At 48.7% G+C, this 27,855-nt stretch overlaps 1 protein-coding gene across 16 annotated transcripts in view; it reads left to right on the top strand.

Annotated features, from left to right (window-relative positions):
• The window catches only part of srcin1a (SRC kinase signaling inhibitor 1a), a 685,230-nt gene that overhangs the window by 197,392 nt on the left and 459,983 nt on the right, over positions 1-27,855 (top strand). For 12 of the 16 annotated variants that reach the window (XM_072487470.1, XM_072487473.1, XM_072487461.1 and 9 more), the window contains one exon: positions 10,277-10,351. The exons of the other annotated variants lie outside the window; for them this stretch is intronic. In XM_072487470.1, the coding sequence (XP_072343571.1) occupies positions 10,285-10,351 (67 nt within the window). In that variant the 5' untranslated portion in view covers positions 10,277-10,284. The remainder of the gene's footprint in view (positions 1-10,276; positions 10,352-27,855) is intronic. 16 annotated transcript variants of the gene reach the window in all.

Consider the following 27,855-nt stretch of genomic DNA (forward strand, 5'->3'; position numbering starts at 1 on the left):
GAGTGCTGCACAGTCAGAGGGTCAGTACTGAGGGAGTGCTGCATTGTCAGAGGGTCAGTACTGAGGGAGTACCGCACTGTCAGAGGGTCAGTACTGAGGGAGTGCTGCACAGTCAGAGGGTCAGTACTGAGGGAGTGCTGCATTGTCAGAGGGTCAGTACTGAGGGAGTACCGCACTGTCAGAGGGTCAGTACTGAGGGAGTGCTGCACAGTCAGAGGGTCAGTACTGAGGGTGTGCTGCATTGTCAGAGGGTCAGTACTGAGGGAGTACCGCACTGTCAGAGGGTCAGTACTGAGGGAGTGCTGCACAGTCAGAGGGTCAGTACTGAGGTGGGAGCGTTGGCGTGGGTGGACCAGGACAGATTTTTGGAGATGTGCACCCCTAAGAATTTGAAACTGCTAACCATCTCCACCTCGGCCCCGTTAATGCTGACAGATTGACATTTGACTCCAGTCCTGTTTCAATATCCTTTTCCCACTGTATAGAGAGAGCTTTTTAATATTTCGCTGCAATCCTAGAGCAAGGCGTCTCAAGCCTGGGCTTTGACTGAAATTACTTTGATGTGTTTCTCCACTGGGATCAATCAAACTATTAACTGTAAATTTATTCAACACCAGACGGATTGACCTCTGCTCGCTGTTCCCTTGCTTTTAAATGTTAATGAAGTCAGGGAGTAGAAAGTTATGTTGCAAAGAGATTTTTAAACTCTCTTCTAATGTGGAAACTTGCATCCAACTTTCGGAAATAACAGTTTGGGAAAGGTGGCAAAATCTGGGCGAGGGCGTCTGCAAGATTTACCAAAATGGTACCAGCTCGGGCTGGAGGGACTTCAGTTACATGGAGAGAGTGGAAATGCAGGGATTATTCTCCTTAGTGCAGGGAAGGTTAAGGGGAAGATCTGATAAAGATATTCAAAATCATGAAGGGCTTCTTTTGTGGAATAATTGTGGAGATGTTGTTTCCACAGGTGGGTGACAAGAGGGTATGGATTGAAAATCATTTGGAAAATAACCAGAAGGGTTTAGGGTGGGATTTGAAGGTGGTGGGGGGAGAGGGGGGATATGGGGAGGGGGGGGTGGAGACAGGGGGCAGCAAGAGGTGAGTGGTTGAGGAAAAATTATTTTGCGCAGTGAATTGTTGTGAAGTGGAAAACTTTGCCTGTGATGTACCATCAATTCACCGAGAGGCAGCGAGAGCGAGTGAACATTAGGCTTTATTAGTCGTGAACTTGCCTAGCCAGAGTTGGTTGTACAGATGAGTGCCACCCACAGGTGGCAAGTCTATATATGGCCCGGGTGAGGGCGGAGCCAGAGGCGGAGCCCACCGGGGTTACAGTACAGGACCTGGAAGTAGCTTGTATCACCACTTCCAGGTCATAGGTTACAGTTTCATACAGACAGCTCATGCATTAGGTGAACACATTCACCACAGCCTGAAAGAGTGGTGGAAGCAGATTCAATTAATAACTTTCAAGAGGAAATTAGTTATACCCATGAATAGGAGAGATTTGCAGAGCTTTGGGGAGAGTACAGGGGAGTGTGAACCATTGAATAGCCAAGGCAGGATGGGCTGAAGTACATCCTGGAGGATTCTGTGAAATGTACAGACCTACAGACCTATTTGTCTTTGCAGATATTCGGGCTGGACTCCTGACTTCTCATCCGGTTGGAGGGTGTGTGAGAGCGAGTTTGCCCGTTAATGTTTCTTTCTCTCAGTTCTGCTCCTCTGTCTGAGTGAGGTTGCAGTTTAAGCAGGAGATCAGCCCCACAACGCTGACTGCTACACACCTCAAGTGCCCACTTTTAACACAGGAACTCAAACGCTGATTGCCACTGGGCTATTAGTTTCAAATGTGTTTTTCTTCCATGGACATTGCACTGTGCAGTCAGAGGGGCTGGAATCCTGGCTGATATGCGGAGCGTATTGCCACCTACCCACTGACACCAGCAGATAGCAAAGTTGACATCTATAACCTCCCTGACCCACGGCCTCAGCTCCAAGCAGCCGCTGATTGTGCGTAAGATCGCACTCATTGCAGTAATGGGCTCACTGCGTCCATTTGTAAAATATCCTTCCTGTTCTGAGAAGCCCAGCTCCGAACACAAATTAACGTTGATTCTTGGGATGTAAGTGTCACTGAGACGGACGACAATGAGACATCTTCTAGTTGTCCTTCGCAGGTGACAGTGAAGACAGGTGAAGTGATGCTCATGGTTTTTATATAAAACTGTTTAGTCGGGTACAATGAAGAGGTAACCATGAAAATGACTTGCTGAGAGTCTCCAGCATTCTCCTGTTTTAAGGAGAAGGGTGCATCAATGTCAACCTGGAGATACACAAAGACCAGCCAAGGTAAGGATGGTAAATTTTCTTCCCAAAAGGCATTATTGAACCAGTTGGATTTTTCGAAGAATCTGTCAGCTTCATCCCTCATGCATTTCATTGAAGTCAAATTTTCAAGCTGCCATTGATGGGATTTGAACTCACATTTTCTGGATTACCAGCGCCAGGCACAGAACCACCGCACTGCTAATTGTCCGCCTGCAGTTTCTTTTACAGAGAAAACAGGCAAAATGTGGGGCGAGGCGAGGCAGGAGATGGGGGCTCTGTGGTCTGGAGTTATTCCAGGACAGTCGGGCATTAGCAGCACAGATAAAAAGGGCAGGAGGATTTCAAGGGAAGCAGAGGAAGACAGCTCGTCTCCCAGAGAAACGGCCTCACCAGACTCAGCTAATTGGCCCTTGCCTCCCCGGAAACTTAAGGCTTAAAAGAGGCCGAAGAACAAAACGAGAGGCAGAATGAAGCAGATCAGAGGTGCAACGTGAGGATGGCCTCGGGAGACGGAATACAAAGCCGTACACGGTTTCAGCAGTGTAGGTAGAACAGCAACCTCCCTCCAATGCATCCTGAACCATGACACCAGCCTATTTGCAGCTTCTTGCTAGCCACATGCTGTACTGGCAAAATGTTCCATTATCCTTAATCTTAATGCTCAGTGGTGAGAAACTGATTGGTTCTTTTTCGGTTCTATAATTCTTACAATTTCTATCCATTACTGTACAATAGAAGAACCTGCTGTCAGCCACTGCATTGTAAACAGGGTCCTCAAGGTGACCTGCATGTCTCAATGATATTAAAAGCTTTCTGTTCATTCTTATCATTTGTCGTGTTACCTTCAATCAGACCCCACAGTGGCCACTAAAACCTGGTCAATTTCACAACCATGTAACCAGTGGCAAATTGGGTCGGGGAAATGTCTGGCGTATCTGTTCGGTTGTCTCTGTGACTAATTCACCACTTGCCTCTTCTCTACCCAATCCCAACCTCGCTGCCCCCCTCCAACCCATTCTGCCCACTCCACCCTCGCTGCCATCAACCGCACCCCGATCAGCTCCATCCCAGGCCTCACCAACAACCAGAAATGCCCCAACCTGATTTCTGCTACTCCCCAGTGGCAGGCATCGCAATCTCCAGCCTCTGAGCTCAGAGTTTGCTGTCACTGCCTCCAGTCCTGAGGATTGGTGTAGGAAGCAGAGCGACACAGCCTGGCGATTGGCACCATGATTTAGAATCAGCTTTCACTATCTTCAGCGGCACTTGTTATTTCTTTAAGATTATTTTCTGATCCCGATTTAGGGCCTGGGGGAGGAGGCAAGATATTATGGCTAATTAATACAGTTATGCCTGTATGCAGCATTGTTCAATGTTTATATGGAAGCCATGCTACCAGGCCCTCGGCAGATTCCAACTCAACAGTCCACGAGGAAGCACGGTAGCACAGTGGATAGCACTGTGTCTTCACAGCGCCAGGATCCCAGGTTTGATTCCCCACTGGGTCACTGTCTGTGCGGAGTCTGCACGTTCTCCCCGTGTCTGCGTGGGTTTCCTCCGGGTGCTCCGGTTTCCTCCCACAAGTCCCGAAAGACGCGCTGTTAGGCGAATTGGACATTCTGAATTCTCCCTCGGTGTACCCGAACAGACGCCGGAATATGGCGACTAGGGTTTTTTCACAGTAACTTCATTGCAGTGTTAATGTAACCCTACTTGTGACAATAAAGATTATCATTATCTCTTCTTGACATCCATCCATGTCAGGCCCAGGAGTGTCTCGGTAACGTGTCATTGTCCTGGAGCTGAACCCCATTCTCTAATCCCCCTTGTATCATTCTGAAGCGAATGTTTCCAAATAATTCCTGCAGTGATCATTACCATGATGTGGTTCACCCTTCTGTAGAGCTCGTTCGTTGAATATTGTTTCGATGGTAATTAGAATTTTGGGCCATGATACAGATTGATCAGGTTCCTGATGGTTATTTAAATACTATTGCTCCTCTCCCCCAAACCCGCCACCCATTCCCACCACACGCGACCACCCCCCCCCCCCCAGCCCCTCCGCACTGCCCGCCTTCTGTCGCCCCTCAGTGAATGCCGCTCATTGGCGTGACCGGTGGGAAGGCTCGATGAAGAATGTTACTTGATGCATTTGCTGCCGGGGGTATGCACCTGAAAATATTCTCCAAAGGATGTCCCACTTTATGTTGGGTGTGATTCAAAGAACAAAGAACAAAGAACAAAGAAATGTACAGCACAGGAACAGGCCCTTCGGCCCTCCAAGCCTGCGCCGACCATGCTGCCCGACTAAACTACAATCTTCTACACTTCCTGGGTCCGTATCCTTCTATTCCCATCCTATTCATATATTTGTCAAGATGCCCCTTAAATGTCCCTATCGTCCCTGCTTCCACCACCTCCTCCGGTAGCGAGTTCCAGGCACCCACTACCCTCTGCGTAAAAAACTTGCCTCGTACATCTACTCTAAACCTTGCCCCTCTCACCTTAAACCTATGCCCCCTAGTAATTGACCCCTCTACCCTGGGGAAAAGCCTCAGGGTAATTCGACACCTCCTTCCTGAATCATGACACCAGATTCTAATCTCGGCTCACTCCAGTGCCATACGGGAATAGTGCTTCGTTGTGGGAGATGCTGGGCGGGCTTCTCTGTTTGGGAGACCTTTGGTGCGATTTAATGGAAACAAAACAAAGTCCCATTTTGGGCACAAACAGCAGTGTGTTTCTCAGAGCCTGCAATGCTGAAAACGACCCCACCATTAAATGGGAGTTTGTTTTTAAGGGGAGCTTCTGGAGGGAACACCCCACCAAGGCCTCACTCCCTGCACTGACAAACTCCTCAATGCCAGATCCGTGAGCTGCCAGCCATCCACTCATTTCCCTAACTAGCCTGTGATTGACAGCTTGCACACACACACACACAGCCGCCAACCTTGCTGCATTCACCTTCCTTTACGGTTGAGTAGCTCTGAAATACCCCAACCACACTGTTTATAAATATCAATCACTTTTGGGCAACACGGTGGTGCACTGCTGCTTCATGGCGCTGAGGTCCCAGGTTCGATCCCGGCTCTGGGTCAGTGTCCGTGTGGAGTTTGCACATTCTCCCTGTGTCTGCGTGGGTTTCACCCCCACAACCCAAAGATGTGCAGGGTAGGTGGATTGGCCACGCTAAATTGCCCCTTATTTGGAAAAAATGAATTAAAAAAAAATATTAATCACTTCAAAGCGAGTTAAGTACTGTCAATGTCCAGCTGACCACTTCAAAAACACTCAAGGGAGAAGCGGGTGATTGGAAAGCACTTCACTCCCTTTGAAGTGGTTGATGCTTATAAACATTGTGGCTGGAGTACTTCAGAGGCACTCAGTCATGAAGCAAGATGAAGGAAGCAAAACTGACTGCTGAGAGTGTGTGGGAGCTGTCAATCACAGCCCAGTAAGAGAAACGGAAGAATGGCTGGCAGCACAAAGATCTGAGGGGTTTAAATAAATTCCTTGGTTTCTCTTTCCAGGAATTGACACGTGGTGCATTCTGTGTCTGAGTCAGCGGATGTATTGCCCAGGTGAGTGTTGCAACAGTAATTTTTTTCACTGACTCTGTGTGGACTGCTCTCTAGCTTCCAGACAGGGGTCTCTTTTCTGGGGTGTTCCCCGACAGGGGGCGGGATTCTCTCAGCCCACGCCGGGTTGGAGAATCACCGGGCCGGGTGCGATTCACGCGACGCGGCCCTGACGCTGGTCCGCCGATTCTCCGCCCGGGATGGGCCAAAAAAGCGGGCCGGCCTCTCCTGGCGGGGGCCTCTTTTGCTCTGCGCCAGGCCCTGTAGCCCTACGCCATGTCGCGTCGGGGCTGGCGCGGATTTGGGAGCTGCCGCGCATGCGCGCATATGTGCCGGTCGCAGCGCGCATGCGCGGACCCCGCGGCACCCATTTGACACCGGTATCGGCAGCTGGACCGGCGTGGGTCGCTCCAGTGCGGTACTGGCCTCCTGTAGGGCAGAGAACCGCTACACTTAGCGGTCGGATGACGCCGTCGTTTATCTCTCCAGTTTTTACGACGGTGTCAACACTCTGCCTTCAGACGGGAGAATCCCGCCCAGGGTCTCTTTTCTGAAGGTCCGTGGGGATCTCTTTAGTTAGTGGGTCTCTGGGGGGGGGGCATTGGGTGGTCTGGCGGGGCGGGGTGGACAGGTCTTTCATTGTTGAGGGGGAGGGTGGCCCTCGAATGGACGTTCAGGACAACCGCCACCCCCCCTGTAAGGAGTTACCCCCTTGGCCTGTACAATGTCCACCACTTCAGGGCCACGTTGTCCACATCTGCTGAGATTCTCATTCCCACGATCCCTGGCCCAGAGGACTGGAGAATCACGCGGGCCCGGCCCACTAAGTAGATGCAAGTGGGACATGAGGACCCACTTGCATCCGTCTTCCTGTTGGCGCATGGGTGCGAACATCGATCCCGATGCCAGAGGGGGGGCTGTAGCATCGGAAATGAGTCGGTGCCCGTCGCTAATCCGGATTTCTCCCCGATGCTGGATTCTCGGCTGCTTCAGGAACCCCGCGACTGGCGGCAGGCGGTGGAGACTCCAGCCAGCTGGACGTTCATCCAAAACCTCAGCCAACGTCACAAGAGGATGTGAAAGCTTTGATGATACAAGACAAAGAGTGGGGCAAATCTCTGCAATGTCCTGGCCAATATTTACCCCTCAAACAACATCCCGAAAAAAAAACAAATTAAGGGGGCGACATGGTGGCGCAGTGGTTGGCACTGCTGCCTCACGCACCGAGGATCTGGGTTCGATCACGACTCTGGGCCACCGTCCGTGTGGAGTTTGCACATTCTCCCCGTGTCTGTGTGGGTCTCACCCCCACAATCCAAAGATGAGCTGGGTAGGTTGATTGGTCACGCTAAATTGCCCCATAATAAAAAAAAAGTTATCTGATGCCTTAACGCTTTGTTGTTGCTGGGACCTTACTTTGCACACATTTCCTAAATTCTTTTTAATTAAAAAAAAAATTTAAAGTGCCCAATTATTTTTTTTCCAATCGAGGGGCAATTTATCGTGGTCAATCCACCTGCCCTGCACATCTTTGGGTTGTGAGGGTGAGACCCAGACAGGACAGGGGCTATGTCAAGGTCCATTGACCTCGGGCGGGAATTTGCGGTCACCCCGCTGGGCTTGGCCGGAGAATCCCGCCTCTAGTCTCAGTAATGGTGACCGCGTAACTATCATTGATTGTTGTAAAAACCCATCTGGTTCACTAATGTCCTTTCGGGAAGGCAACCTACCCGTGACTCCAGACCGTCAGCTATGTGACTGACTCTTAACTGCCCTGAGGAATGGCCTCGCAAACTATTCCACTCAAGGACAATTAGGGATGGGCAACAAACGTTGGCCATACAAGCAACACCCACATTCCATGAAAGAATAAAATAAATGCTACTGTGAATAAATCTGCTGCTATTTAACACAGGCACAAAGTGAGATGTGGAAGAGGGTATTGGCTGCATCCGTTAAGCAATAAATACTTGGTTACAATTGGTTGGTGTGGAGCACAAACCCCAGCATGTGTCTGTTGGGCCGAATGGCCCAACATAAAAGAAGGAGCCTGATGCACGATCAATGACCACTAAAGCAAGGTTGTAGTCCAACTGAAGGCTTAAGTAAGCTAGATGTTTCCCCCAGCAGCTCAGGTACAGAATGAAGGCTGCTGGGGCAGCATGGGCTCTTGTACCCCGCCTAGCAGGGCGGAGCTACCATACAGCTTGACCAATAGGAAGCATACAATAGCTACTAATGGTGTTCCAGCATTACCAGGTACCGTAATACCTCTACACAGACTACCACAGAGCCAACATATCAGCTTGAAAGAACAGTATCCCTTTGTTGGAGAATTTTCAAGCAGTTCCTTGGAAAAGTTTGAGATGTCCTGTTCCGAATATTCAAATGCAATGCTGTCATGTAGGCTGATGGCAGGGAAGAGTTGGAGTTTCAACCTTCACACCGGTGATCTCCATTACCACATTGGGCAAGACACCACAGCTAGACACTCTCCCGGTGTCTGCGTGGGTTTCGCCCCCACAACCCAAAGATGTGCAGGGTAGGTGGATTGATCACGCTAAATTGCTCCTTAATTGGAATAAAAAACGAATTGGATACACTAAATTTATCCTGGCAACTCGTGTTAAACAATCAACTCTGGCTGATTGTTTCCAATGACCAATGATAACACCCACTACCTGAGTGAGCAAGTCATACATAGCTGAGTATTGATATTGTAATCTATTGATCCAGTTCACATTTATTTCTGACACTAAGTTAAGTTTACTTGATTGATGCCATGCTTTTTTCTGACACTAATTGACGTATTTAACCAATCCAAATTTTTGATCTGGCATTTAGGGCCGGACTTCCCCATTTGCAGTGGGAATTAGGAGGCAAGTTCGGTTCCAGGTTGTGAACCTGCCCCTCAGAGTGAAAATTCCAGCATTAGTGCATTGATCCATTGCAGCTCTTGTATCTGACACCAACTTAGTTTCGTGATTCACTCCCATGTTTTATTTTTGACATTAATGTAGGCATTGAATCCATTCCGCAATTTGTATCGGACATCAGCCATAGCCTTGAATGTGAATTTCGGGGTGAGATCTACCAGCCGCGTTGCACCCGCAAGGCTGCGCGGCCCAATGCGATCGACAGATGTCGGGAGATCCCCCCTCAGTGATCTACCCGCTCGCCACACCTCGCGAGATCCAATATGTTCTTGCGAGACGTGACAATGTGAATCCCACCCATTGTGGGCAGGATCACTTTTGCGCCAATCTGCATGTTAGAGTGAGACGGCTAGTGATGGAACTCCCCCGCCTTGGAGACCTCGGGCGAGTGCAGTTTAGTGCTGGTCTCCATAAATGAGGTCCAGATGTAATGGCACTCGTGAAGGTCTGCAGGGGATTGGTGGCCCCCAGCTGCTTGCCCTCTGGGCATGGTGGCACCCTAGTACTGCTGGTGCCACCTGGGCACCCTGGCAGGACAGTGCCAGGCGAGCAGTGCCAAGCTTTCGTTTCCCTGTGACGGGGATCGGACCCAGTGGTGCCCTGTGTGGGTGCAGGAAGATGCCTGAGAACCCCCTTATAGGTGAGTTGGGGCTTTGCGGGGGGGGGGGGGTTCTGAGGTCGTGGGGTGGGGGGCCCAGAGATTAGGACACCATTTAAAGATGGCATCCTGATCTCCTGCACCGAGAAAAAGGGATTAAGCTGGCCTCGTCAGAGCGTTTCCCACTGAGGCTCTGTATCTGCCCGAATGGACGCTCGATAACGTGGTGTTTATCGGCTCTCTGAGCGTCGGGAAACACCTGGCTAATCGCAACTGCTACGGGACACTGTTCCCATTCGGGTAGATCACCCCCTCAGTTCTAATCCAGAGTTGGCAGCAAAGGAGATTTGTGTCCAGCATAACAGAGGTCAGGTGTGACAACTGCAGGAAGCCATTGCCTCCAGGCTGTGTCGAGAGGACTCCTCGACCTATACATCAGGACTATTCAACTGTATTTACTGTAGGCGTCTCAGTGATAAAGTGTGAAGACAGTGAGCCAGGTCTCCTTATTGCCTGTGTAACTCAACACCAGGACATTGGATTGTTGAAGGAGGGGGAGGGTGGAGAATGAAATTAGGCCGAACAAGATTGGCACATGGATTCCTGGTGGGCCGTGGTTTCCTGGCGCCTTCTCCATACCAACTCTCCCAGAGATTCTACCAAACAACTGAGCAGAAGGGGAAGTGGGTGGCAAATTTGGGGCAAAGGCCTCCCACATCCCCTTAACGTCACCACTAATTCTGTCATTTGTGAACACCATCATCCATATTTTCTTCTGCTTTGAGTTCATGTTTGGGTGTATTAAATTTCATACCTTTTTCTGTCTTCCATAGATTTCTCCATGACTCCTATGAAACTTGGATCATACAAGTACAAAACCACCTATAACCACCCACCTGTTACACAAGGTATTTCTCAATCTGAGAGGGGATCTCACTCTACTCCATTCTCTCGCTCTCCCTCTCTCTCTCTCTTTAATTTGAAAGGGTTACTTTGTGCATTTAACAGGTGAAGTTCGAAAGAAATGGAGATTTTTTTTTTCATCAAGCAGATTCCATAGGTGTTCCAATCGGATGTGCGGCTTCCACCGTGTTACCATGGTAACAACATCAATGGCAACCTCCACAAAAATAAAAGTCTTCATTCACTGGCTCTTTCTGGGTAACAGGATGGTGGGGAATTACGATACGCTAAAGGTGAGGGATAGCACCGCTGGGAATGGACCAGATTCAGAAGACCTGCTGCTGCCCAGATACCAAACCATGAGTTACCATGAGAACGGGTAAAAGGAGAGCAATAAGTGTGGAAGGAGTGGGGTGGAGGGGAGGAATATGTTGTGATATTGCAATCAAGAACTTCAGATTGACATGATTAAACTCAAGCACAGTCCATGTGATTGATTGAGTCTCAAACCTCAATATATCTCTCCTCTTCTACAATTGTCTTTGAACAAGACACATTTCCAGGTTGTCCACGAACATTAATGTGATTTCCTTTGAAGGAATGAGATTCCCAGATTAGATGGGCAAAGCCCATTAGACAGCCATGGAACGGTGTTACATGGCTGAGATCAGGACATTGCCCAGCATTCAAAACTCTTGCAATCAATAACCCCTTGACTGGGCATCATTGTAGGCCAGTGAGCCAGAATCTTCAGAAAAAGAAGAAAAATCATTGAGTAAGTGTTTTTCCAAAGGCTGTGTAAGAAGATAACAAACATCATTAATTTAGGCGGAGATGGTTGTGTAGTAGGAATGTCCCTGGTCTAGTAATCCTGAAGCCCTGGGTAATACTCTGGGGAACATGGGTTCAAAACCTACCAATCGATGAATATGAAATATAAAGCTAGTCTCAGTAATAGTGCCCATGTTGATTGTTGTAATAACCCATCCAGCTCTCTAACGTCCTTTAGGGACGGAAATCTGCCTTCCTTACCCGGTCTTGCCCATGCGTGACTCCAGGCCCACAGGGTTGTCTCTGAAATGCCCTCTGAAATGGCTGAGCAAGCCACTCAGTCCAAGGGCAATTAATGATGGGCAATCCATACTGCCCCTGCCAGAGATACCCACATCACAAGAACAAGAAAAAAAAAATACTCTGGCTGGACTAGTGTCCTTCATCAAAATGCCTTCCTTCCTCATAAGCATGAATGTTTACAGAGAACCAGAGGTCTGTGCCTTCACTAAGAACTGGAGACGACAGCACCGAAACAGGCTACTCAATCTGACTAATTTGTGCTGGTGTTTATTTTCCACTTGAGATGCTCTCACTCTAATTCCCTCTTCTGGCCTTGAACCCCAAATTCCTCCAATTCCCACCACCCTCCTATATTTACGTTGCGTCTTTCAGGACCTCTGGATGCTCAAAGCGCATTACAGCAAATGAAACATTTCCTGAAGTGCAGTCGCAGGAAAGAGGGCAGCCAATATGTGCACAGCAAGCTCCCACAAACAGCAATGAGCTTATGACCAGACCATCTATTTTGGAGATGTTGGTTGAGGGATGACAATTGGGCAGGACACCAGAGAGAACAATCCCTGCTGTTGAAATAGTAACTGTAGGATCTATTCCATCCACCCTGGTTTAATGTCGCGACCAAGAGAAATCACCTCCGATAGTGCAGCACTCCTTCAGTATTGCCGTGGGAGTGTCAGCCTAGATTTTGCACATGAAGCCCCCGGGGTGGGACCTGAGCCCATAGCTTTCACATTCAGAGGAGCTTCCCATTAACAGCACAGAGGCAGTCATTTGACCCAGAGAGAGTGACAGAAGCCTGCAATCGGTGCCCGGTTCCATTGGTCCATTGTGGTGCAATTCCCCGGCACAGAAGATGGTGGAATTTTGAATGTAAATTCTCTTCAGGTCACATTGAGTTCCTGCTATCTTTTGCACTCATTTTAAAATCATCATGCTAGAAGCTAGCCCCACCTACAAACCTAGCCGCACCCCAGGACAAGTGAATTTCCATTGGTCGTTTCTGCTAATTGTGCTCGTTTGTGGGACTTCAAAGTATTACGATCCCAGTTAATGGACAGGAAGATCCCAGAATGGAATTCTGCCTGAAAAGACCAACTTTTACTATTTTTATAAAACGTGGTGTACACAGGACGTCTAATTAGTTGTAACAACAGGAAAAAAACATTTATTAAACATGAAAAATTGAATTATGATACAATACGCCTTTACTCGCCCCTTAGCTTAACAGTTGCACACAGGTTTTAAGATTAACAAGGATTACAAAATGCATCTTAAACTATAATGGTATCATTAATGCAAAGTTCCTTTTAAGCACACAAGATGGCTGTGGTCAAATACATTCTCCACTCTGAACCCCAAATTAATGTTTGTGGATGTCTCCTCAGAATCCCCCCAGAAGATTATGTGTTTCCAAACTCCACTCCCCAAAACACGCTTTAAAATCTTCTCTCGCAATAATGCTGTCCCTCAATGGTTTGCATTCCGAAACCCAGACCAGGTTTTCCAAATTACACTTTCAAACAAAGCTTCTGCTCCACTTTTAACCCCAACCCCATTAGGATTTCTTTGTCTTGACTGCTGTGCAAACAGTGCACAATTGCTTTAACACTCAATTCCCAGACTGTATTAAATTATCGTAAGCTGTTTTATTTACCTGCGAAGGTTGCTGACCCACTTTAAATATTGTTCATGCAGTTGTCTCTTTAACTCAGAACACTTTATTTACTCTTCCTTAAATTCTTCTGAACAATACCTTAGGCTCAGTTCTTTTAACTTCAGGCGTCTAAAATGTTCTTTCTGTCCCAATTCCCTGATTATCGGGATTGTATCTTGTTCCTTAGGAAGCCTGCATCTTTGCAACTCCCTTGTCCTGTCCAGCTTTTACTGGCAGAGTTGAGAGCTGTTCACTCCTCAGTGGCCTGCCTCCAACTGCTCTGGATTCCTGTTAAAACTAAGAACAAAGGAAAGCCCTTCCGTCTGGGAAGTGGGCCTTTTAATAAGGGCATGAGGATCCACACAAAGTAAAATAAAATAAACAAAGTACAGCACAGTATATACTCAGCCTGGTCAATAAAGGTCCTCTGCCCCTACCATGAGCCATGGGGAAGATAATCATACCCATCCCATAGGACCCGTGCGGACTATTATAGGCCCCTGTACCCATTACTATTCTTCACTCTGTAGCCCTCTCTAAGCACAATAGAAACACATTTGGAACTTAACCAACCCCCACACATACAAAGACCATTGTCCAGCATGAATCTAACCATATGTTTTTTCCTTCCAGGCACAGAAACATTGAACTAAACCCACTTAAATCTATTCCTTATTTCTAACGTGAACCAATACAACTATAAACCTCTTAAAACCGCCTTTATTTTCCTAACAAAAGAAGCCCCAAAAAATAAACCAGAGCTTAAGGACACCAGTGAAGATGTATTTAAATAATTTTGCATGTATTTCTTTATATTTACCCAGGAACTCACTGCTTGCATCCAATCTAATTGAAAGATAGATCTGTGTATTTTCTTAAATTCACTTCCAGTGATTTAATTCACAAATTGTGGATTGACACTAATTCAAGTGCATGTTAATTCTGCTAAAACTATTTTTGACTGTGTTACTCAAACTTTACCCAAAGAACAAAGAACAAAGAACAAAGAAATGTACAGCACAGGAACAGGCCCTTCGGCCCTCCAAGCCCGTGCCGACCATACTGCCCGACTAAACTACAATCTTCTACACTTCCTGGGTCCGTATCCTTCTATTCCCATCCTATTCATATATTTGTCAAGATGCCCCTTAAATGTCCCTATCGTCCCTGCCTCCACTACCTCCTCCGGTAGTGAGTTCCAGGCACCCACTACCCTCTGCGTAAAAAACTTGCCTCGTACATCTACTCTAAACTTTGCCCCTCTCACCTTAAACCTATGCCCCCTAGTAATTGACCCCTCTACCCTGGGGAAAAGCCTCTGACTATCCACTCTGTCTATGCCCCTCATAATTTTGTATACCTCTATCAGGTCGCCCCTCAACCTCCTTTGTTCCAGTGAGAACAAACCGAGTTTATTCAATCGCTCCTCATAGCTTAAGCCCTCCATACCAGGCAACATTCTGGTAAATCTCTTCTGCACCCTCTCTAAAGCCTCCACATCCTTCTGGTAGTGTGGCGACCAGAATTGAACACTATACTCCAAGTGTGGCCTAACTAAGGTTCTATACAGCTGCAACATGACTTGCCAATTCTTATACTCAATGCCCCGGCCAATGAAGGCAAGCATGCCGTATGCCTTCTTGACTACCTTCTCCACCTGTGTAGCCCCTTTCAGTGATCTGTGGACCTGTACTCCTAGATCTCTTTGACCCAGTTACTACTTAATATTGCAAGGACCATTTTTTAAAGGAACATTCTTTTATCAAAAAAAGTCAATAAAATAAAAATGAGGAGCATTGATAAGGTAGATAGTCGACATCTTTTTCCAATGATAGAGGGGTCTAGAACTAGAGGGCATAGGTTTAAGATGAGAGGGGAGAGATACTAAAGAGACCAGAGGGGAAATTTCTTCACACAGAAGGTGGTGAGCATCTGGAACGAGCTGCCAGAGGCAGTGGTAGAGGTGGGTACATTTTCTTCCTTTAAAAAGCAGTTAGACAGTTACATGGGCAGGATGGGTATAGAGGGACATGGGCTAAATGTGGGCAAGTGGGACTAGCTTAGTGATAGAAACTGGGCGGCATGGACAAGCTGGGCCGAAGGGCCTGTTTCCATGCTGTAAACATCTATGACTCTGACTTTAAAAATGCAGTCTCAGTCTGCTGTTTCGTTGTAAATTCAACCTTTGGCAAAATGTAATGAGCTGGCAGTAAGTTTTTTATAATGTTTAAAATCCATCTCCCAAGAAATACAGTAAAATATGACAATGCGACAAAAAACAAAAACCTTCTCGGTGAGTTATTGATGCTGCCTTTATTCTGATTTATAGAGACTCCTTTATGTTAAATTCTAAGGTAAGTATTGAGATCAGTGTTGGCAAAGCATCAGTCACTTCTGTCCATCTACCATAAACTGGTTGAAGGGGAAATTGTGAGAATATCAACTTCTTACCTGTTCACTCTGCCACAAGAAGAGCTATTGTCCCCGGAGAGGAGTTACGTTGTTAAGACTGGGAAATAATTAATATTCTGTCTCTGAGTTCCTACCTGACTGGAGTATTAATGGGGCTCTGAATGCCTTTAGGTCTAACTACAGAATATGGCTGTACTGTGTAAGATACGAGAAGTCTGGACACTTTTACAGCATGCAAAGTATTTACATTATATATATTAATCTTTCAAATTTCAGCAAATCATTATCTACCATTTGTCCGGCAGCAGGTTCAATTTGATTTACTTGCCAGGGAGGGACTTACAGAGCTCCAGACAAAACACAGGGATGTGGGATTAAGCACTGCCACGCTGTCAAAGAACCGGGTCAAATGACTGCCTCTGTGCTGTAAGTTTCTGTGATTCTGATAACTTTCAAAAGCGAATTGGATAAATTCTGAAGGGGGAAATTTACAGGGTTATCCAGAAGGAACAGTTGAGTGGACTAATTGGGTAGCTCGACCAAAGAGCTAGAACAGGCAGGATGGGCTGCATGGTCTCTTTCCAGGCTGTACTATTCAATGAAACTTTTCCTCCTGCTAAGAACATTTATTCTTGCTTCCCAACTGTCTGCGTTTCCTGACACAGTGAACAACTCCAAATTCAGTGTCACCGAACTCAATATTGTTTTGATCCACCTTCTCTTCTCACCAATTGTTTTTAACCTCCATCTTACATCTTTCCACTAAGTTTCACAATGAGGAAAAGGTATGGCTACGCATGTCCCCATGTGTCCAAACTGTTCTGTACTTGTCACCCGGCTACTTTATATCTGCCCTGAATCCCACAGTCGACATTCTCCATTCCCATGATGAGTAACTAAATCTACTTAGACATAGAGAGAAAAGCAGTGTCGACTCTATCATATCAGAGAGGATAGCTGACACTAGGTAATAAAACTATCAGTTAATGGAGGAATGACCTTAAACCATGTAAAAACATTAAGCGTTTTACGGGGATCACCTAATCACCTTGATTTAAATTATAGGCTTGGTTTACCGTTCTATCTGTAATTTATTATAATCCACATCGTGGTATCAATCAGATACAATCACCATTAATGAAAGTTAGAAGAGCTAAAATGATACTAATGAAATAGCTCATGATATCGATGCAGAATAAGAGGGTCACATGATTCTCTATAGGTTTTAAGAAGGGAATAAATTGCCTGGATGAATGTTCGAACGATTATCCGTCCTATGATAGTCAGCTTGGGTTCATTGGCCCGTCTGTTTGTTCATTTGCCCTTCTGATTCCGCAGCTAAATGATTCACGTGGAATCTGTGACTCATTGTCCAAGTCTGACTTTCTATTGGGTGAACTTTCCCTGAGCTGTGAGGTCAATGACATGAGGAAGGGCAGAGATTTAAAGTAAATGATGAAAAGGTTAGTGGGAAGCTGAGGAGAATTTTTACACCCAGAGAGAGGTGTGGACCTGGAATTCACTGCTTGAAGGAGGAGTAGTGTTAGAAATCCTTACCTCAATAACGTGCAGTTGAAGTGTTGTAACCCGCAAGACTATGGACTTGGTGCTGGGAGGTGGTATTAGACTGGATGGTTCATTTTCAGTGTGCAGGAACACGCTCAAATTACCTCTTTTTGTGTCATACATTTTTCTCTGTTTCTGTATCCCTACGAATTAACTTTTAAGGCTATTTTTCAGGCCATTGTTACAACTAGGTGAAGACAGGTGAAAGGGCTCCCCCTTTTCTCCCACTCCTCGTTCGATCGTAACAAGGTTTTCTTAAATTTCAGAGAATTAATGTGTTAATTCAACGTATGTACTTAAGTGTTGATGCGGCTGATTGCAAAATACTCAGTCTGACAAGCTTCCTTGAGTTTAAACGAATAAGGACACGATGCTCCCAAAAGGGAACAAAGTCCCACAGTGAGCACATTTAACCCCGTGTTTCCCAGTGCGAAGAAACACATGCCTATTCAACAGCCGAAGCCACACATAGACCTGTTTTATACAGTGAGGAGTAGGCTACGCTCACCAGAACTCCCCAGTGTAGCAAGAGATCGGGATGCCATTTTTAAATGGTGTCCCGATCTCCAAGGCCCCCAAAGCGATCCCTGACCTCACAGGCCACCCCCGGTCCGATCGCACATGCACAAAAATGCCAGCTCGGCAGTGTCTACTCGGCAGTGCCTATGCCAGCGCCACCTGGTCACCTTGGCAGTGCCAAGTGCCAAGGTGGCACAGCCAGGGTGCCCAGGTGGCAACAGCAGTCTCAAGGTCAGGGTACCACCCTGCTCAAAGGGCATGCAGCTGGGGGCCTCCAATCCCCTGGGAGACCCCCCACGTGTGCCATTCCATCTGGTCCCCGTTTGTGGGGACCAGTGCGAAACAGCGTCCACCCGAGGTCTCTGAGGAGAAGGGGATGGATCCCAACACCTCAGGTACCTCGGGAATCTACACATTCGAGTGCGACTAGCTGTCTCGCTCTAATATGCAGATTTGCTAAAAATTGATCCCGCCCACAATGGGGGCGCAATGTCACGCGGGATCATGTTGGATCTCACGAGGAGTTGCGAGCCTGGCAGATCCCCGGAACGGGGCCTCCCGGCTTTTATCGGCCACCCTGCAACGCGGCGAGCTACTTTTCTGGCGCTACGTGGCCATTGGATTGCCCCCTAAGTGTTTTCTTTGTGCTTCATAACCCAACCAGGTAAAGATATTAAAATATTAAAACACATAAATAGACATTGCATCACACACACACACACACACATACACACTGCAGGGTTGTTGTAATAAAAAATAAAACATCAAAGTGTCTTGTGATGTCTGGCCTTTGATCCGCGATGGGAAATAGTTGATAGTCTATTCATGTTAACGAAGGAGTTTCCACCTCCTTTGGTCAAAACTATCGACACACAATAGAGGCAAATAGATCTCCTCAGCACTTCCCGTGCTTAATCAGTTGCGTTACTTCACCTTAGTTACCTGGTTGCCCTGGAGACGCAAAATCTGAGGTCTGATTGGCCTTGCCTTTTTGGGCTAAATCCTGAAAAAGGCAGGTGTCGGCCCGTTGATTGTAATCCACAGTTCAGAACCTTCCAGAAATCTGAACAACTTCCGTTCCAAAGGTCAGGTGCCCTGTGGTCGGTGGCTATTGTTTTCTATTTTTAAAAATGTTTTTATTCTCCATTTTCACATTTTCCTTCAAAATTTACACCCCACCCACAAACAGTAAACGGTAACAAATACAAAATCAATCCCCTTAACAATACCAACGATCCCATCCCCCCACCACCCGAAACAACGGCCCACCTGTCAATATATGCATCCGATAAAACAAACCCTCCCACGGTGGCAACAATAAGCAAAGGAGAAAAAGAAAAAGGAGTCCGGGACCGCCCATGGTGACCATTAACCTAGAGAGTCCACTCCCCCTTCTACACTCAACGCCTCCCAACCTCTGAAAGAGTACCGTAAATGATACCCAAGAGTTGTAAACACCCCCCCCCCCCCACTCTCCAACTCCTCCCGTCCACTGCCTCTTGTAAAACTCCTCCTCCCAACCTCAGTTCCTTTCCCCCCAACTTTCCACCCCGGCTAGACCACTCGGACCCTGTTCTGCCAGGCTCCGATGGCCGCAGCCCCTCCCCCACCTCACTCCCGTTCACTGGCCGGCTTAAACCGGCCAGCGTGGAGGCCCCCGCCCCGGTCCCTTTCCCCCTTGCCCGGCCCTAGTAAAGCCCAGAAATCCCCTTTTTAGCACACAAACCCCGCATATCCACCTACACCCCAAAGAGCCCTCATTTTGAGTCAAAGTCCCATCACTTCCCTTGTCCAAATATATACAACATTGGCTCCTTTAGCCTCTACACCCGCGCGCAGTGAAACAAAAAAGAAGAAAATACAATCATGAGGTTACATCGGCACATGGCCATTTCTCAATTTCTCAGTTCTGCCACAGTCCTTCTGCTTTCGCAAACTCCTCCGCTGCTTCCGCCGTTCCAAAATAAAAGTCCTTGAGCTTGTAAGTCACCCTCAGCTTCGCTGGATATACAATACCGCACTGCACCTTGCTAATGTACAGTGCCCTCTTCACCCGGTTGAAGGCAGCCCGCCTCCTCGCCAGCTCCACCGTAAAGTCCTGGTATACACGTATACCAGCTCCAGCCCACTGTACCACCCGCTTCTGCTTGGCCCAGCTCAGGACCTTCTCCTTCACTCTGTACCTACGGAAGCACAGAGTCACTACCCTTGGCGGCTCACTTGCCTTTGGTACAGGCCTCCACGACCGATGAGCCCGATCCAGTTCATATCGGGAGGGATCCTCCCCCTCCCCCAATAGTTTCGCCAGCATCGTGGCAAAATACTCAGTCGGCCTCGGTCCTTCAACTCCTTCGGGCAGCCCCACAATCCTCAAATTCTGTCGCCTGGATCTGTTTTCCCTGTCTTCCATTTTTCCTCGCAGATCCTTGTTAATCTCCATCACCTTCCACATCTCCTTCCCCATCGAGGTAAGTTTATCACCGTGCTGCAATAACGTCTCCTCCACTTCCTTCAGCGCCTCCCCTTGCTCTCGCACCTCCGCCACTGCGCTCGCCACCGCCTTCGTCACCGGGGAAACCGCCTCCTCCACCAGCACACTTGTAGCGCACAAAGACTCACGAGAGACGAATAGAGATGAAGTCGATGAGGCTTTATTAAGCGTGACTTGTTCCCCGCAGTCCAGTAGCTGACTGGCCTGCGGGGGAGAACTCCAGGTTCTTATACTCCGCCTTCAGGGCGGAGCTAGAGGTCAACAGCCAACCAGGACCCGGGATCTGTCAGTCAATGACATCACGGCTTCACAGTCCCACATGACCCCTAATGCATACTACCACAACACTCAAAACCTCTCTCATCTCCTTCCTCATTGTCTCCATGTATCTTGTAAACTGCCTTTCGAATTCCGCAGCCATCACCTTAGTTATTTCTTCAGCCGTAAGCAGTGCGGCCTCCCCTGGTGCTCCAGCCTCCATTTTCCTTGGTGACCCCACGGTGACCTTTCCACTCCCCGACAGACCTTCAGCTGTTTTCCTTACGGACGTTCTTTTGCTCACCCTCGACAATTTTCTGCACTGTGCCTCCTCTGTGCCTTCTCCCTGCTTTTGCCGCCTCCGCGGACCCTGGGACCGGGCTTAAAAACCCCGAAAATGCCGTTCCCGAACGGGAGCCCTCCATTGTGCGGCCGCCTCCCGCCCGCCGTCACCGGAAGTCGTGGCTATTGTTTTTAACAGTTGAAACTGCCTTTTTATAAAAATTCCACATGTGAGTCCAGCAGCTGAAATTGAAATTTAGTATTTGACATCAAAACGCTCCCGTAATCCTTCATAACCCCCGATGTTTTTTTTAAAACTTGCTCCCATCTCACAATGAGTCTAATCCAAATATAATGCTTTGATTTTTATTGAGCAGAGCTCAATTTAAAAAATGATCTAAAAATGCTATGACAGGTGAAATCAAAAGTCACAAATGGGTGTGAGAAAGAGTGAAATGGAAAGAAATGAGTGAGGAGAATTTGAATAATATTTAGTGAGGATCGTTGATGCTGTTGAATGGACACATTTCCACCTCAGGCACCTGCACAGCTAGCGTTCAATTGCATGCAGAGTTCCTGTCCCAGTACACGAGTGTACCTTTGCCACTTCCCACACGACAGTTTGCCATTTCTTCTATCCTTAGACCTGATCACCATTGCCAATTATTGACATGGGGCGAAATTCTCCCCCAACGGCGGGATGCCCGCCGACTGGCGCCAAAGCCGGCGCAAATCAGACGGGCATCGCGCCGGCAAAAAGGTGCGGAAGTCTCCGCATCTTTGGGGGCCTAGCCCCAACATTGAGGGGCTAGGCCGACGCCGGAGGGATTTCCGCCCCGCCAGCTGGCGGAAATGGCGTTTGTTGCCCCGCCAGCTGGCGCGGAAATGCGGCGCATGCGCGGGAGCGTCAGCGGCCGCTGTCAGTTTCCCAGCGCATGCGCGGGAGCGTCAGCGGCCGCTGTCAGTTTCCCGCGCATGCGCAGTGGGGAGAGTCACTTCCACCTCCGCCATGGTGGAGACCGTGGCGGAGGCGGAAGGGAAAGAGTGCCCCCACGGCACAGGCCCGCCCGCAGATCGGTGGGCCCCAATCGCGGGCCAGGCCACCGTGGGGGCACCCCCCGAGGTCAGATCGCCCCGCGCCCCCCCCCAGGACCCCGGAGCCCGCCCATGCCGCCTGGTCCCGCCGGTAAATACCAGGTTTGATTTACGTCGGCGGGACAGGCAATTCCTGGGCGGGACTTCGGCCCATCCGGGCCGGAGAATCCAGCGGGGGGTCCCGCCAACCGGCGCGGCCGGATTCCCGCCCCCGCCCAATCTCCGGGAGCGGAGACTTCGGCGGGGGCGGGATTCACGGCGGCCAACGGCCATTCTCCGACCCGACGGGGGGTCGGAGAATGACGCCCATGATTTCGCTGTTCAGTCACACTGTTCCATCCTAACAGACTGGAATTTCCTTCGACCTGTTGTCAATCTCAGAATTAAAAGTTTTGCTATATATTTATAAGGGGTGGCATGGTGGTTAGCACTGCTGCCTCACAGCTCCAGGGGCCTGTGTTCAATTCCGGCCTCAGGTGACTGTGTTAGTTTGCATTCTTCCCCATGTGTGCGTGGGTTTCCTCCGGGTGCTCCAGTTTCCTCCCACAGTCCAAAGATGTGCAGGTTAGGTGGATTGGCCATGCAATATTGCCCCTTAGGGTGGGGTCACTGGAATAGGGCGGGGAAATGGGCCAGGTAGGGTGGTCTTTCGAAGGGCTGGTGCAGACTCAATGGGCCAAATGGCTGTTCTAATGATAATAATCTTTATTGTCACAAGTAGGCTTCCATTACACTGCAATGAAGTTACTGTGAAAAGCCCCGAGTCAGGGCAGCACTGTCAGGGCAGCACGGTGGCGCAGTGGATAGCACAGCTGCCTCACGGCGCCGAGGTCCCAGGTTCGACCCTGGCTCCGGGCCACTGCCTATACGGAGTTTGCTCATTCTCCCCGTGTTTGCATGGGTTTCACCCCCACAACCCAAAGACATGCAGGGCAGGTGGATTGGCCACGCTACAATTGCCCCTTAATTGGAAAAAATGAATTGGATACCCTAAATTAAAAAAAAAAGAAAAGCCCCTAGTCGCCACATTCCGGCACCTGTTCGGGTACACAGAGGGAGAATTCAGAATGCCCAAATTACCTAACAAGCACGTCTTTGGGACTTGTGGGAGGAAATCAGAGCACCTGGAGGAAACCCTCGCAGACACGGGGAGAACGTGCAGACTCCACACTGACAGTGACCCAAGCTGGGAATCGAACCTGGGGCCCTGGAGCTGTGAAGCAACAGTGACTAACCACTATGCTACTATGGTCATCACCCATCTGTTGTGCAGGCAAACCTCTAACTCAAATCTTACATGTGAGACTTCAGTTGCTTAATGGGAAGAATAATTGAGGTAGTTTTCCGTGACCTTCAGCTAATGGTTCCCACATAACTCTGATAATGAGGAGAGCGTGCGTGAGGAAATTAGGGATCCTGGTTGCAAACAATAACCTTCAGTGTGCTTGATTGGACTCCGATGTGAAGCTCACCATAGCCCACCAATACTCACTGACTAGACTCACAAGGGGCTGTTTAGCACAGGGCTAAATCGCTGGCTTTTAAAGCAGACCAAGGCAGGCCAGCAGCACGGTTCAATTCCCATACCAGCCTCCCCGAACAGGCGCCGGAATGTGGCGACTAGGGGCTTTTCACAGTAACTTCATTGAAGACTACTTGTGACAATAAGCGATTTTCATTTCATTTCATTTCAGAAACAAACGTTGAGCACTGGGGCTGGGATGGTTCGGTGTAATCATACCCAACAACAGACTGTATCTTCAAGGTGCAAGATGGATTAAATTGAATAAAGCTTTGCGTCTTTCAAAGGCAGCACAAACTGGGCAAACTTCATTTTCAGTGATTTTTGATTTTTTTGTAATTCCCAGGATGCTGGAACGGTCAGCATTCAGGGGCGAGATTCTCCGGAAGCGGCGCGATGTCCGCCGACTGGCGCCCAAAACGGCGCCAATCAGACGGGCATCGCGCCGCCCCAAAGGTGCGGAATGCTCCGCATCTTTGGGGGCCGAGCCCCAACATTGAGGGGCTAGGCCGGCGCCGGACGGATTTCCACCCCGCCAGCTGGCAGAAAAGGCCTTTTGTGCCCCGCCAGCTGGCGCGGAAATGACATCTCCGGGCGGCGCATGCGCGGGAGCGATAGCGGCCACTGACAGTTTCCCGCGCATGCGCAGTGGAGGGAGTCTCTTCCGCCTCCGCCATGGTGGAGACCGTGGCGGAGGCAGAAGGGAAAGAGTGCCCCCACGGCACAGGCCCGCCCGCGGATCGATGGGCCCCGATCACGGGCCAGGCCACCATGGGGGCACCCCCCGGGGCCAGATCGCCCCGCGCCCCCCCCAGGACCCTGGAGCCCGTCCGCGCCGCCTTGTCCTGCCGGTAATTTAGGCCGGCGGGACAGGCATTTTAGTGGCGGGACTTCGGCCCATCCGGGCCGGAGAATCGAGCGGGGGGGGGCCCGCCAATCGGCGCGGCGCGATTCCCGCCCCCGCCGAATCTCCGGTGCCGGAGACTTCGGCAACCGGCGGGGGCGGGATTCACGCCAGCCCCCGGCGATTCTCCGACCCGGCGGGGGGTCGGAGAATTTCGCCCCTGATACCCAACCTGAGTTATCTTCGTTGCTCAGATAAAATCAAATTACTGCGGATGCTGGCATCTGAAACAAAAACTGAAAACGCTGAGAAATCTCAGCAGGTCTCCTGCAGATGCTCCACTGATGCTGTCAGAACTGCTGAGATTTTCCAACATTTTCTGTCTTTGATCCTGATTCTTGGCTATATTTTTATGCAGTCGCAGCATGTGGGCATTGTTAGCTAGGCCAGAACTTATTGTTCACCCCTAATTGCCCCTTGAGAAGGTGGTGGTGAGTTGCCTTTTTGAGCCGCTGCAGTCCATGTGGTGTAGGTACACCCACTGTGCTGTTAGGGAGGGAATTCCAGGAATTTGACCCAGCGACAGTGAAGGAACGGCGATATATTTCCAAGTCAGGATGGTGAGTAGTTTGGAGGGGAACCTCCAGGTGGTGAGGTTCCCAGGTATCTGCTGCTCTTGTCCTTCTAGCTGGTAGTGGTCATGAATTTAGAAGGTGCTGCCTAAGGAACCTTGGTGAATTTCTGCAATGTATCTTGTAGATGGTGCACACGGCTGACACTGTTCATCTGTACTGGAGGGATTGAATGCTTCCAATCAAACGGGCTGCTTTGTCCTGGATGGTGTCAAGCTTCTTGAGTGTTGTTAGAGCTGCATTCATCCAGGCAAATGAAGAGTATTCCATCACACTCCTGCCTTGTAGATGGTGGGCAGGCTTTGGGGAGTCAGGAGGTGAGTTCCTCAGCGCAGGATTCCGAGCCTTTGACCTGCTCTTGTAGCCACAGTATTCATACGGCTCGTCTACTTCTGTTTCTGGTAAATGGCAACCCCCAGGATATTGATTCTGGGGGATTCAGCGATGGTAATGCCATTGGATTTCATGGGGCAATGATTAGATACTCTCTTGTTGAAGATGGTCATTGCCTGGTACTTGTGCACACAATATTACTTGCCACTTGTCAGCCCAAGCCTGGATATTGTTGAGGTCTAGCTGCACTTGGACATGGACTGCTTGAACATCTGAGGAGTGCAATCATCAGCGAGCATCCTCACCTCTGCACTTATGGTGGAAGGAAGGTCATTGATGAAGCAGCTGAAGATGTTTGGCTCGAGGAGGCTACCCCGAAGAACTCCTCAGGGAATATCCACAGGTTAGTTAAGAATATATCATATTGGTGTGCAACTGGAGTCACCGAGAGGCCAGACTGGGCAGGTTTTCTCCCCAAAATGACAACAGTGAATCAGAGGGATGTTTATGACAATAAAACAGTTTCATGGTCATTTTTACAATAATCAGTTTTTTTATTTCCAGAATATGATGTTTCTGAACCTAACTTTAAACTTTTTCATTCCCATGTGGGTGGGGCTTAAACACTTGTTCTCTGGGTCAGTAGCCTGTTAATAATACCACTAAATTATCATATTTATCTTAATTAAGATTGTCATAAAAATGTTCTTTTCAAAGCCTGTCCTTTCTATGAACTCTGGACTCCACTTCATCAAAATAATTAATGATGAAAATTTTACATTGGTAGAAAAAGTCGAGTGCAGAACTCGTGCCATTATCCCACCTCGATTTCTGGCCAACTTTATGTCCAATTAGAATCATGGCTGTGAGGCACCTGTGGGGCTGTTTGGCGCTGTCACTGCCTGCATTGTTCAGCAGCTGGCTTCATTTTTATGGAATGTCCCTGAATACCCCAGTGGGAAACCCCTACGCCCTGAAGCAAAATGCGAACACTGGAAGATTTTCTGGTCTGTAGGAGGGCAAGGTCATTCAAACAATTGGATCTGTGACCTACTGACAGCACTGTGTGATGTGTACAGCTCAGCCTTTCCCACCCACACATTTCTACTCTTGACGCAGTTCTTTATTTCTCCTCTGGGACAATGGTTGGCACTCTCACCTCTGAATCAGAAAGTTGTGGGTTCAGACCCCACGGCCGAGACCGGAGTACAAAATCCAGGTTGCACTGGTGGGTGTGTCATCTTTCAGATGTAACATTAAACCATCTGTACGGAGTCTGCACATTCTCCCCGTGTGTGCGTGGATTTCCTCCGGGTGCTCCGGTTTCCTCCCACAGTCCAAAGATGTGCAGGTTAGGTGGATTGGCCATGATAAAGTGCCCTTAGTGTCCAAAATTGCCCATAGTGTTGGGTGGGGTTACTGGGTTATGGGGATAAGGTGGAGGTGTTGACCTTGGGTAGGGGGCTCTTTCCAAGAGCCGGTGCATACTCGATGGGCCGAATGGCCTCCTTCTGCACTGTAAATTCTATGATAATCTATGAAAGTGCCGTCCATCCTATTAGATGGATATAAAATATCCTATTGCACTGCTTTGAGTTGGGGCAAGGCAATTTTCTGTATCTTTATCTGTACCCATCCTTTAATCAACATCTCTGAAGAAACAAGTTACCTGTGTATTATAAAATTGATGTTTGTGGGAGCTTGCCGTGCACAAACTGTCCTCTGTGTGTCTGCTCTACACGTCAGAAATAATTCATTGCTGGGTGGCACATGGCGCAGTGGTTAGCACTGGGGCTGCGGTGCTGAGGACCCGGGTTCGATCCCGGCCCTGGGTAACTGTCCGTATGGAGTTTGCACATTCTCCCCGTGTCTGCGTGGGTTTCACCCCCACAACCCAAAAATGTGCAGGGTGGGTGGATTGGCCACACTAAATTGCCCCTTAATTGGGCCAAAAAAATAAATTACGTACTCTAAATTTATTTTAAAGAACAAATAATTCATTGGCCGTAAAGAGCTTTGGGAAATCTCTATGGTTGTGAAGAGTACTATCGCAATCAAAATCATTCTTTCCCTCATAGTGAGGAGGACATCAGTAAATAGTTCAAACGAGTACCGAGCTTTGGGTGAGGGCATCAAAAACTGGGCTTTTTTCAACAGTAGAAAAGTTTGGGGTGGGGGAAGGGTTGCTTAAAGAGCTAAATATTGCGGCAAGGTAGCACAGTGGTTAGCACGGTTGCTTCACAGAGCCAGGGTCCCAGTTTCAATTCCCGGCTTGGATCACTGTCTGTGCGGAGTCTGCACGTTCTTCCAGTGTCTGCGTGGGTTTCCTCCGGGTGCTCCGGTTTCTTCCCATAAGTCCCGAAAGACCTGCTGTTAGGTGAATTGAACATTCTGAATTCTCCCTCTGTGTACCCAAACAGGCGCCGGAGTGTGGCGACTAGGGGATTTTCACAGTAACTTCATTGCGGTGTTAATGTGAGCCTACTTGTGGCACTAATAAAGATTATTATTATATTGGAAACACATTCCAAATGCCAAGTTGAATTTCATTACCATATTTGAACTGGATTTCCATTGTGCAATTGACAACCAAATTTAAAATTGCCCCTGGCTGCGTAGATTTGCCAAGAGCCAAGAAATACTACATTGAAAAGTAGTTGGGAGCTGCCAGGTCCTCAAGGTAAATGCAATTTATAGCACTTCTTGTGGGCCAGGGGTGGAGAGGTGCTCACCTGCCCCCCCCCCCCCCCCCCCCCCCCATCACCCATCCCTCAAGGTAAACTTCAAACTCATCCATATCTAACCTCATGCCCCTCACCCTGAAAGC

This window comes from Scyliorhinus torazame, chromosome 21 (assembly GCF_047496885.1).
Source record: "Scyliorhinus torazame isolate Kashiwa2021f chromosome 21, sScyTor2.1, whole genome shotgun sequence".
Classification (NCBI taxonomy): Eukaryota; Metazoa; Chordata; class Chondrichthyes; order Carcharhiniformes; family Scyliorhinidae; genus Scyliorhinus; species Scyliorhinus torazame.